This window comes from Bombina bombina, chromosome 3 (assembly GCF_027579735.1).
Source record: "Bombina bombina isolate aBomBom1 chromosome 3, aBomBom1.pri, whole genome shotgun sequence".
In the NCBI taxonomy this organism is placed as follows: domain Eukaryota; kingdom Metazoa; phylum Chordata; class Amphibia; order Anura; family Bombinatoridae; genus Bombina; species Bombina bombina.
The window spans coordinates 626,204,033-626,216,295 of NC_069501.1; the positions used below are offsets into that span (position 1 = coordinate 626,204,033).

The following is a 12,263-nucleotide window of genomic DNA, read 5'->3' on the forward strand; positions in this document are numbered from 1 at the left end:
GTCTATGGGAAAATCGTATACGAGCACGTACAACCAGCTCACCGCTGACTTAAGCAGCGCTGGTATTGGAGTGAGATATGGAGAAAAATTTTGCTCTACGCTTACTTCTTGTCTTTTAACGCCGGGTTTAGAGAAAGCTGTAATACCAGCGCTGTAGGTAAGTGAGCGGAGAGAAAAAACTGCTTGTTAGAACCGCGCAGCTCCTAACGCAAAACTCGTAATCTCGCCGTATGATTCTTAAAAAAAAAAAAGTTAATAAATTAATATTTTATATAGTTTTACTTACTTTACTTAATCAAAATTAGATCCAACATCAATAAAAAGAAGACGTAATCTTCTAAAAATGTTTCCGATCATGTTTTAAATAGTTATCTTTAAATGAGAATTGGGCATAAATAAAGTTGTTACGTCTATATATAAATATATGCATTTTTATGCTATAGTTTGGACATATGATTGACATTCAAAAAAGCAGCTTTCAAAAGCAAGTAGATTAATATTTAATAGTACAATAGCTAAAGTACAATTATAATCATAATTAATTAAATATATTTGAATGTAAGAGAAAACCCCCCACCTTTATTAAAAATAAAATGACTGTGTAATACAACAATGCTAGGTGTATGTACTTAGTGAATGTGTTTGCGTGTAAATAAATCTAATATGTTTAATAATCTAAGTGTAATAATGTGTAATAAATAAAAATTAAATGTAAACACTGCAGCACTCGCACACTCACACAGCCACAAACGTACACAAGACAACTAAACTAACACATACACCTCACTGAACGAAAAACCAATACCTACAACTCACTAACACGCTACACTGACAACACACTAACTATCTCTCTATCTCTCACTTTCGCTCTGAAACCACCAACGCATAGACCTGTACCTAACTCGCAAAAGCAATACAGTCAACGTGTACATGTTAAAAGCGTGCATATATACCCTATATAAATGCATAAACTATCTACAGGTGTGCTATGTAAATAAGCTACATGTGTGCTATGTAAACGAGCTACAGGTGTGCTATGTAAATAAGCTACAGGTGTGCTATTGGCAAGAGTTAGAGGTGTGCTATGTAAACGAGCTACAGGTGTGCTATTGGCAAGAGTTAGAGGTGTGCTATGTAAACGAGCTACAGGTGTGCTATTGGCAAGAGTTAGAGGTGTGCTATGTAAACGAGCTACAGGTGTGCTATTGGCAAGAGTTAGAGGTGTGCTATGTAAACGAGCTACAGGTGTGCTATTGGCAAGAGTTAGAGGTGTGCTATGTAAACGAGCTACAGGTGTGCTATTGGCAAGAGTTAGAGGTGTGCTATGTAAACGAGCTACAGGTGTGCTATTGGCAAGAGTTAGAGGTGTGCTATGTAAACGAGCTACAGGTGTGCTATTGGCAAGAGTTAGAGGTGTGCTATGTAAACGAGCTACAGGTGTGCTATTGGCAAGAGTTAGAGGTGTGCTATGTAAACGAGCTACAGGTGTGCTATTGGCAAGAGTTAGAGGTGTGCTATGTAAAAGAAGTGCCTGAAGTTGCGCATGCTCCAATTGACTTCCTCGCACTCCATATATGTTTGAAAGGAATGTGTAGAATGGGATTAGGTTATTGGGAGCGTGTGCGCAGAGACATATATAAACATTATATCCTTTTGCCATTAAGTAGGTAAATACAGGAAAAAACATATTTCTGCAATATTCCTATTTAATAAAGTTTGTAACTATGTATTTAATGTAAATATTTGACATTAACTAATGCGAATATGTTCATTTTTTTGCGATGGGTGTTAGGTGTAATTTATTTATTTTTATCCCTCCCTTGACTACTATGGGGAATGCGAATATGCTCTTTTTTTCGCAGTGGGTGTTAGGGGTTTTTTATCTTTTTTTTTTTTTATTAATTTCATCCATAGATTTCTATGGGGGAATAAATCCACACGCACGCAAGCTTCTAAGTTCTGATATTTTCGCTAGTCGGGTTAGCACTTGAGCAAAATAATTTTAGATTGAACTTGTAATATGGACGCAACTCGACTAGCGCAAAGGGCTTACCACCTGCAGTGTTTTTGTGATCGCAGAAAAAAATACCACGCCACTTGTAATCTAGCCCAGAATATAGGTTTATAAAGCACATAAATATTTGTTTTTCCAACAAACAAACAAAAAATTCTAAAAATAATTTCAAATTCAATAAAGAAATTGACTTTTATGAGCCTTTTTCATGCTGGAATTTGTTTGCAAAAAACAGAATGCAGATTACAACTATTCTTAAAGGGACATTCAAGTCAAACTTAAACTTTCATGATTAAGATAGTGCAACATTTTTAAACAACTTTACAATTTACTTCCATTAAAGGGACAGTATACTGAAAATTAGTTTTTCCCTTAATGTGTTTACAATTGCTTTTTTTTTACCAACTACAGAGTAAAAAATGTATGAAAATTAGCTTTTCAAGGTTTTTTGTGTATATTAAAGCTCTGATTTTGTGTTTTGAAGCCACAACCTAATAAAATGGGTTGAGCTTGTAGGTATAATCAGATCTCATTACTGTATCACATTGTGTACATATACAGGCTTCTTTCTCTTATATCTGTCTATAAACCAATCACCAGTACTTGGAGAGAACAATGGAAAATCAACATTTTATTACCTTATCTCTGCTATAGCCCACTGGGAGTGTAATTTCTTCTGCTGGCTGTGTTTACAAAGCTTATCTATAGCTTGGACCTGCGGCCACAAACTTTCAGAATAGGTGGGGATACCACAAGCTAAATCAACTATTTCAAATGCCGATATAAGGGTAAAGGAGCTACTTGTAAAAAATTTAATACACTCCAGCAGGTAAAGTGCATCATTGGGAACAAATTAAAGGGAAGACATTTTTTGAGTAAACTGTCCCTTTAACAAAATATGCACAATATTTTTATATTTACACTTTTTGAGTCACCAGCTCCTACTGAGCATGTGCAAGAATTAACAGAATATACGTATATGCATTTGTAATTGGCTGATGGATGTCACATATTACAGGAGGAGGGGAAATAGACATAACTTTTGAAATTTGTCCAAAAAAAATCTACTACTGATTTAAAGTTTAGACTAAGGGGTCGATATATCAAGCTACGGCGTACATATGCGCCCCTCTAAGCCACAGCTTGCCTCTGGCAGGTTGAATTTGTGCAATGTGCCCCCTGCCCACGCACAGCCAGTCACGTGCGGGCAGGAGCTGTCAATCTCCCTGGTCGGATGAGGCAAGGAAGATTGAAATTTGCCACCTAAGAGGTGGTGAAGAGGTTAGGGAAGCAGCAGTCTGATGACCGCTGCCTGATATTTACTGACTGCAGGTTCTCTTGCAAGAACCTGCAGTCGTAGGGAGGTGAAGGCTGGCCAAGTCTTTGATAAATCGACCCCTAAGTGATATTGCATTGTCTTTATATCATGCATTAGTTGCTTATGCAAATCTACTATATTTACTGATCCTTTAAGAGACTACAGTATACATGAGGCTTCTTTTTCTGTATAAAAGAAGGGTGCAAGTTAGTGGTTCAAACATTTACATTTCTCAAACGCTCTCTGTGCTTGGGGCTATAAAATTAAAACCTGTAAAACAATATTATAAGAAAAGGGGAAAGAGTATTTTAGTATGCTTATCACAACATCACAACCATCAGAATGGATTCCTTTTAAGAATGAAAATATTTGGAATATGTCCCCTATGTTATTTCAGTTTGACATAGCTGTTTTATACATTTAAGGCATGAGAGAAATACACGTCATTCATTGCCCAACAAGTAACTCCACTGGCGTCACAATACAAATAATGCACCAATGAATTAATACAGATCAGACTGGCTGAGCCTAAAGCATACTAATTAGCCTGTTTGTGATTGGTTGTCTATTTTCATGGGTCCTTCCTTAAATACTCCCCAAGTCATGTGTAGATTTTGTGCTGCAGGCAAGGGATGACCATGGCTCTCACAATGGAAAAGCTGACCACAAACTGTAGGTATCAAATCTGTATTCTAATATTCTGTTTAATGTTTATATTTATCTTATAGTTTATTCAATTTTAAAAATGAAGGATGTTTGTAACATAAACAGAATAAACGTGGTGGTGGGATGAAAAGTGGGTTATTACATGATTGTAAATGGGTTTCATACATTTATACATCTTTGTGTAAATGTGTTAGTAACCCAGAATCAAAAAGTTGTTTATAACTGGGCTGCTTTAATGCGTTATAATTTCCTATGGTTCTCAGGAAAACTAAAGATGACCTCATTTAATGTAGAACAAGAGGCCGTTAATCTTTTTTCTCTTGTCTTTTTACCACATGCAACAATTTAACAATACCGTATGACATTAAAGAGAATTTGTTATATAGGTATATTGTCTAGGCATGGAGACATTGCAATATATTTCTATGGTATAATTTTAGGTTCACCAAATATATCCCAATTATAACAACCCAAATTTTACACTGGGTGATGAACTACCATTTATTTCAGCCTGGCTCTCTACAGCTATCACTAATTTACAAGCATTTGTAGATTCAGAATCTCTATAAAATTAAAAAAATAAATTTTATTAACACAATCCTCTTTTTTTCCATATTTACAAATTCAACATTATATACAACAAACTGAAAAGGGGTTATCACGGCTGGTAGAAGAATATATAATAACTAGATTATGTAATGTTAATAAAGGAGGTATGTATAAGTTAAAGGGACAGTATACACTTATTTTCATATAAGTGCATGTAATAGACACTACTATAAAGAATAAGATGCACAGATACTGATATAAAAATCCAGTATAAAATGGTTTAAAAACGTACTTAGAAGCTTTCAGTTTAGCTCTGTTGAAAAGGTAGTTGGAAAGCCCACTGCAAGTGGGAAATAAGACATTTCCCCCCTCCCCCTTCTTTTGCATATGAAAAGACCCTTTACACAAACAGGAGCAAGCTGGAGTTAGTTAGCTGACGGTATTCAAATAAAACTTTGGGGCTTGGTTAGGAGTCTGAAAATCAGAGCAATGTTCTTTAAAAATAAGCAAAATTATACATTTAAAAAAAAAAAAAAAAACTTTATGGGCTTTATAAATAGATCAGCTACAAAACATTTATGCAAAGAAAAAATGAGTGTATAATGGCCCTTTAAGTCCCATATACTGTCAGCTAGTTAGTAAATAAATGACAGGAAAAAAAAATATCTAATAGTATCTTGGCAACATATGCTGAAAAGCTATATCAATGAGGAAATGATAACTCAGAGCTTATACGTTGTTAAAAGAACATAAAACCTATTTTTTTTTTCTTTTGTGATTTAAAAAGAGCATATATTTTAAAAAAACTTTACAAATTACATATATTATCAAATTTGATTCATTCTCTTGGTATCCTTTGTTAAAGTAGTAGACATGCCCTACTAGGAGCTAGCTGAACACTGAGCCAAATGACAAAAGGCAAATGTGTGTAGCCAGCAATCAGCAGCTTAGCTCCCAGCAGTGACTACCTAGGTATGATTTTCAACAAAGGATACCAAGAGAATGAAGAAAATGTGTTAATAAAAGTAAATTGGGAATAGAAAATTAAAAACTATATTAATCAGGAAAGTTTAATTTTGACTTTACTATCTCTTTAAGAAACCTGCCTTAAATTTCAGACTTGAGAGAATAACACTTCCGAACTATAAACAATGATTATCAATGTCTGGGTATAAAGCAGTTCTGGGGCCAGATCTCCTATCTTGTTACAAACATTTTAAAAGATAAAAAAACTTTATTAAATCTCTAACTATTTGAAAATGCCTAAAAAAGATCTAAATAGTACAAAATGATCTGTATGATTATACTACTACAAAAAGCATTTAGCAACTTTGGATATACAAACAAAATCTTCTATCAATATGATCAGGAAGGAGATATGGTGCAAAATTGTTATAGAAAGATATGATACCATGATCAAACCTATAAAATGTTACAATCTTTTATGAAAAAAAATGGATAATTTATCACTTGATCACTTGATCAAAAATCAGAATAAAAGAATACTAGGTATATTTGTCAACCCTTATGTCTGTGAAATATTAAAAAAAAAAAAAAAAAAAAAAGTGAATGGAATAACCTGCTGTAACCACTATAAAAAAGATCACATTGTATTTTGTATAAGTTTGATGATGGAATCACTAGAAATGTTTTTTTTTTTTGTTTTGTTTTGTTTTTTGCTGTGCATCTTTAGAAGTACCTTTTATCAGATTATGTAACACTAGTTAATATATATGTATATAATAAAATAATTCAACATTACTGTTACACCATTTAAATAAATATTCATGAGTAAACAAACATAATAACCAGTACATTTGGGTCACATTAAAGGGACATGAAACCCAAATTTTTTTTCTTTCATGATTTAGAAAGAGCATGCAATTTTAAACAACTTTCTAATTTACTTCTATTATCTAATTTGCTTCATTCTCTTAATATCATTTGCTGAAAAGCATATCTAGATAGGCTCAGTAGCTGCTGATTGGTGGCTGCACACAGATGCCTTGTGTGATTGGCTCACCCATGTGCATTGCTATATTTTCAACAAAGGATATCTAAAGAATGAAGCTAATTAGATAATAGAAGTAAATGAGAGTGTTGTTTACAATTGAATTCTCTATCTGAATCATGAAAGAAATATTTTGGGTTTAATGTGACTTTAAATTATGCCGAATGCTGTCTGTAAGAATTACCTCTCTGCAATATCTGTCAACAAGGCTAATTAAGGCCTAGATTTAGAGTTCTGCGGTAGCCGTGAAAACCAGCGTTAGAGGCTCCTAACGCTGGTTTTTACCGCCCTCTGGTATTTGGAGTCAGTCAGGAAAGGGTCTAACGCTCACTTTCCAGCCGCGACTTTTCCATACCTCAGATCCCCTTACGTCATTTGCGTATCCTATCTTTTCAATGGGATCTTTCTAACGCCGGTATTTAGAGTCGTGGCTGAAGTGAGCGTTAGAAATCTAACGACAAAACTACAGCCACAGAAAAAAGTCAGTAGTTAAGAGCTTTCTGGGCTAACGCCGGTTTATAAAGCTCTTAACTACTGTGCTCTAAAGTACACTAACACCCATAAACTACCTATGCACCCCTAAACCGAGGTTCCCCCACATCGCCGCCACTCGATTAAATTTTTTTAACCCCTAATCTGCCGACCGCCACCTACGTTATACTTATGTACCCCTAATCTGCTGCCCCTAACACCGCCGACCCTTATATTATATTTATTAACCCCTAACCTGCCCCCCACAACGTCGCCGCCAGCTACCTACAATAATTAACCCCTAATCTGCCGCTCCGTAAACCGCCGCTACCTACATTATCCCTATGTACCCCTAATCTGCTGCCCCTAACACCGCCGACCCCTATATTATATTTATGAACCCCTAATCTGCCCCCCTCAACGTCGCCTCCACCTGCCTACACTTATTAACCCCTAATCTGCCGAGCGTACCGCACCGCTACTATAAAAAAGTTATTAACCCCTAATCCGCCTCACTCCCGCCTCAATAACCCTATAATAAATAGTATTAACCCCTAATCTGCCCTCCCTAACATCGCCGACACCTAACTTCAATTATTAACCCCTAATCTGCCGACCGAATATCACCGCTACTGTAATAAATGGATTAACCCCTAAAGCTAAGTCTAACCCTAACACTAACACCCCCCTAAGTTAAATATAATTTAAATCTAACGAAATAACTCTTATTAAATAAATGATTCCTATTTAAAGCTAAATACTTACCTGTAAAATAAACCCTAATATAGCTACAATATAAATTATAATTATATTATAGCTATTTTAGGATTTATATTTATTTTACAGGTAACTTTGTATTTATTTTAACCAGGTACAATAGCTATTAAATAGTTAAGAACTATTTAATAGCTAAAATAGTTAAAATAATTACAAAATTACCTGTAAAATAAATCCTAACCTAAGTTACAATTAAACCTAACACTACACGATCAATAAATTAATTAAATAAAACACCCACAATTATCTACAATTAAACCTAACACTACACTATCAATAAATTAATTAAATACAATATCTACAAATAAATACAATGAAATAAACTAACTAAAGTACAAAAAATAAAAAAGAACTAAGTTACAAAAAATAAAAAAATATTTACAAACATTAGAAAAATATTACAACAATTTTAAACTAATTACACCTACTCTAAGCGGAACATCCATCTTCACCGACGACTTCCCAACGAATGACGGTTCCTTTAAGGGACGTCATCCAAGATGGCGTCCCTCGAATTCCGATTGGCTGATAGGATTCCATCAGCCAATCAGAATCAAGTTCAATCCGATTGGCTGATCCGATCAGCCAATCAGATTGAGCTCGCATTCTATTGGCTGATCGGAACAGCCAATAGAATGCGAGCTCAATCTGATTGGCTGATTGGATCAGCCAATCGGATTGAACTTGATTCTGATTGGCTGATTCCATCAGCCAATCAGAATTTTCCTACCTTAATTCCGATTGGCTGATAGAATCCTATCAGCCAATCGGAATTCGAGGGACGCCATCTTGGATGACGTCCCTTAAAGGAACCGTCATTCGTCGGGAAGTCGTCGGTGAAGATGGATGTTCTGCGTCGGCGGGATGAACATGGATCCGGAAGAAAGAAGATTGAAGATGCCGCTTGATAGAAGACTTCAGCCGGATCATGGACCTCTTCAGCTCCCGCTTGGATGAAGACTTCAGCCGGATCATGGACATCTTCAGCCCCCCGCTTGGGCTTGGATCAAGACATCGGAGCCAGGACGGATCGGTGTGATACCCGGCGAGGTGAAGATAAGGTAGGAAGATCTTCAGGGGCTTAGTGTTAGGTTTATTTAAGGGGGGTTTGGGTTAGATTAGGGGTATGTGGGTGGTGGGTTGTAATGTTGGGGGGGGTATTGTGTTTTTTTTACAGGCAAAAGAGCTGAATTCTTTTGGGGCATGCCCCGCAAAGGGCCCTGTTCAGGGCTGGTAAGGTAAAAGAGCTTTGAACTTTTTTAATTTAGAATAGGGTAGGGCATTTTTTTATTTTGGGGTTCTTTGTTATTTTATTAGGGGGCTTAGAGTAGGTGTAATTAGTTTAAAATTGTTGTAATATTTTTCTAATGTTTGTAAATATTTTTTTATTTTTTGTAACTTAGTTCTTTTTTATTTTTTGTAACTTAGTTCTTTTTTATTTTTTGTACTTTAGTTAGTTTATTTCATTGTATTTATTTGTAGATATTGTGTTTAATTAATTTATTGATAGTGTAGTGTTAGGTTTAATTGTAGATAATTGTAGGTATTTGTATGTAATTAATTTATTGATAGTGTAGTGTTAGGTTTAATTGTAACTTAGGTTAGGATTTATTTTACAGGTAATTTTGTAATTATTTTAACTATTTTAGCTATTAAATAGTTCTTAACTATTTAATAGCTATTGTACCTGGTTAAAATAAATACAAAGTTACCTGTAAAATAAATATAAATCCTAAAATAGCTATAATATAATTATTATTTATATTGTAGCTATATTAGGGTTTATTTTACAGGTAAGTATTTAGCTTTAAATAGGAATTATTTATTTAATAAGAGTTAATTTATTTTGTTAGATTTAAATTATATTTAACTTAGGGGGGTGTTAGTGTTAGGGTTAGACTTAGCTTTAGGGGTTAATCCATTTATTACAGTAGCGGCGAGATTCGGGGTTAATAATTGAAGTTAGGTGTCGGCGATGTTAGGGAGGGCAGATTAGGGGTTAATACTATTTATTATAGGGTTATTGAGGCGGGAGTGAGGCGGATTAGGGGTTAATAACTTTATTATAGTAGCGGTGCGGTCTGCTCGGCAGATTAGGGGTTAATAAGTGTAGGCAGGTGGAGGCGACGTTTAGGGGTTAAAAAAATATGCAGGTGTCAGCGATAGCGGGAGCGGCAGATTAGGGGTTAATAAGTGTAAGGCTAGGGGTGTTTAGACTCGGGGTACATGTTAGGGTGTTAGGTGCAGACGTAGGAAGTGTTTCCCCATAGAAAACAATGGGGCTGCGTTAGGAGCTGAACGCAGCTTTTTTGCAGGTGTTAGGTTTTTTTTCAGCTCAAACAGCCCCATTGTTTTCTATGGGGGAATCATGCACGAGCACGTTTTTGAAGCTGGCCGCGTCCGTAAGCACCGCTGGTATCGAGAGTTGAAGTTGCGGTAAATATGCTCTACGCTCCTTTTTTGGAGCCTAACGCAGCCATTCTGTGAACTCTAAATACCAGCGGCATTTAAAAGGTGCGGCCAGAAAAAAGCACGCGTAGCTAACGCACCCCTTTGGCCGCAGAACTCTAAATCTAGGCGTAAGGAAACAGTACAAGTATTTTTGAGAATAGGGATACCAGAAGAAATACTTATTTCCTAAGATAAAGTATTTAGGAAATATGTACCATCTTCAAATTGATGGCTTGATAGAAAGATTTAATAATAGGCCCCTTAAACACATGCTATGCAAGCTTGAAAGAAGGGTTGGGATATACTTTAAAAATACTTAACAATTATATATGAAGCACACAAGAATTTTAACTTCATTGTAGGTGTCATTATAAATAAAGATATGGAGGAGTAGGAAGAGCAAAGTGTATTGGGGAATTATGTGGAATAAATGCATTAGACAGTTTATAGTTAGGCAGTATTTAAAGTGAATGTAAACTTTCATGAATTAGTGCCCATTTTTTTTAAATACTATTAAAAACAGGGGCACTTTCATTCATGAAAGTTTACATTGCAGCGTATTTTTACAAATTGTCCTCCGCCCGACTTACGTCACCAATGATGAAACCGGCTTCCTACAATCATGGCTTCCCCCCCAGAGTGTCCATCTCGAGGAAGCCAGTTTCATCATTGCTGTGTAAGTACAGCATGAGAAGTGGGCGGGGGATTGCCGATCCTGCGTCACTGAAAAGAAAGGTAAGTATTTGTAAAAATACACTGCAATGTAAAGTTTGATGAATAAAAGTCCCCCTGTTTTTCATAGTATTTTTAAAAACCGGGCACTAACTCATGAACGTTTACATTCACTTTAATAGAAGCAGGTGATACTGTAAAGGAAGGAGCATTGCAGACATAGCAACAAGGTGATCAGGTTGTGATTCTTATTGCCACTGCTGAAATCAAGCTTTTGTCTTGTTGGCAAGACCCATATAAAGTTATTATCTGTTGCAGATAGGCTACTATGGGACCGAATTATCAAGCTCTGAATGGAGCTTGATGCCCCTGTTTCTGTGCGAGCCTTCAGGTCCATAACTGATCTGCTGCCTCTGACGCTGCGGTCCTATACGATCGGGCTGATTGACACCCCCTGCTAGTGGCCTGGTGAACTGCTTGAGCAATGATAATGACGACATCGTATCCTGTCGGCATTCAGCGATGTCTGTCGGACATGATACGCTACAGCATATCATTTCGGACAGACATTGATAAATTGGCACCAATGTCTTCAAAGAAAGTTAAAGTAAGTGTACTACATAAAGCTTTTAATGAAAATCCTGGAAGACTAGAGAAGCTTCTGTGGGCTGTGAAAACCCAGATAGTAGGCAGTTGTTTAATTACTGGGGCAGCTTAGCTGGCTAGTAAATTAGCCAAGTCAGGGCCAGATTACAAGTGGAGCGCTAAATATCACTTTCATGAAAGCAATATTTGTGCTCCACTTTGTAATACCAGTGCACCCTAATGTGAGCTGGTATTACAAGTCTCGTGTTTGCATTGCTGGGAAGCATTGTTCTCACGAGAGCGTGCTTCTATAGGCTCCTATGGGAGCCTCGTTCTAATGCCGTCAGAGAGGGCATAAGGACTTCAGTGCAGCGAAGGGGGGAAGTAGTACAGCGATGGCAGCAATTTTAAATGTATATGTATATGATTATATACATATATATTTATGTATTATTATTTGTATATACACATATTAACACATAAATATATATGCATATAAGGCATAAGCATATACAAATATTTTCAGGGAACACTCAGTTCCCATAGACCGCAATGTAAAGGCACTTTACAGTGCCATTTTGTTTCTAACACCTCACTCCCACCAACTTTAGCTCCAAAATACTGTATAGTGCAGTAGTTAATTAAAAAATAAAGATGCTGCTATCTTTATTTTTTAATTAATTATGCTAGACTGTACTTTGGGGACATTTGGATAATATTTATAAAATTAACTAGCCACAAATAATGGC

General features: G+C 36.0%; 1 protein-coding gene across 1 annotated transcript in view; it reads left to right on the top strand.

Annotated features, from left to right (window-relative positions):
• Window positions 1-3,963: 3,963 nt before the first annotated feature.
• LOC128651846 (ornithine decarboxylase-like) overlaps window positions 3,964-12,263 on the top strand; it is an 80,103-nt gene continuing 71,803 nt past the window's right edge. The window contains exon 1 of the mRNA XM_053704830.1: window positions 3,964-4,004. Within this exon, the coding sequence (XP_053560805.1) occupies window positions 3,965-4,004 (40 nt within the window). The 5' untranslated portion in view covers window position 3,964. The remainder of the gene's footprint in view (window positions 4,005-12,263) is intronic.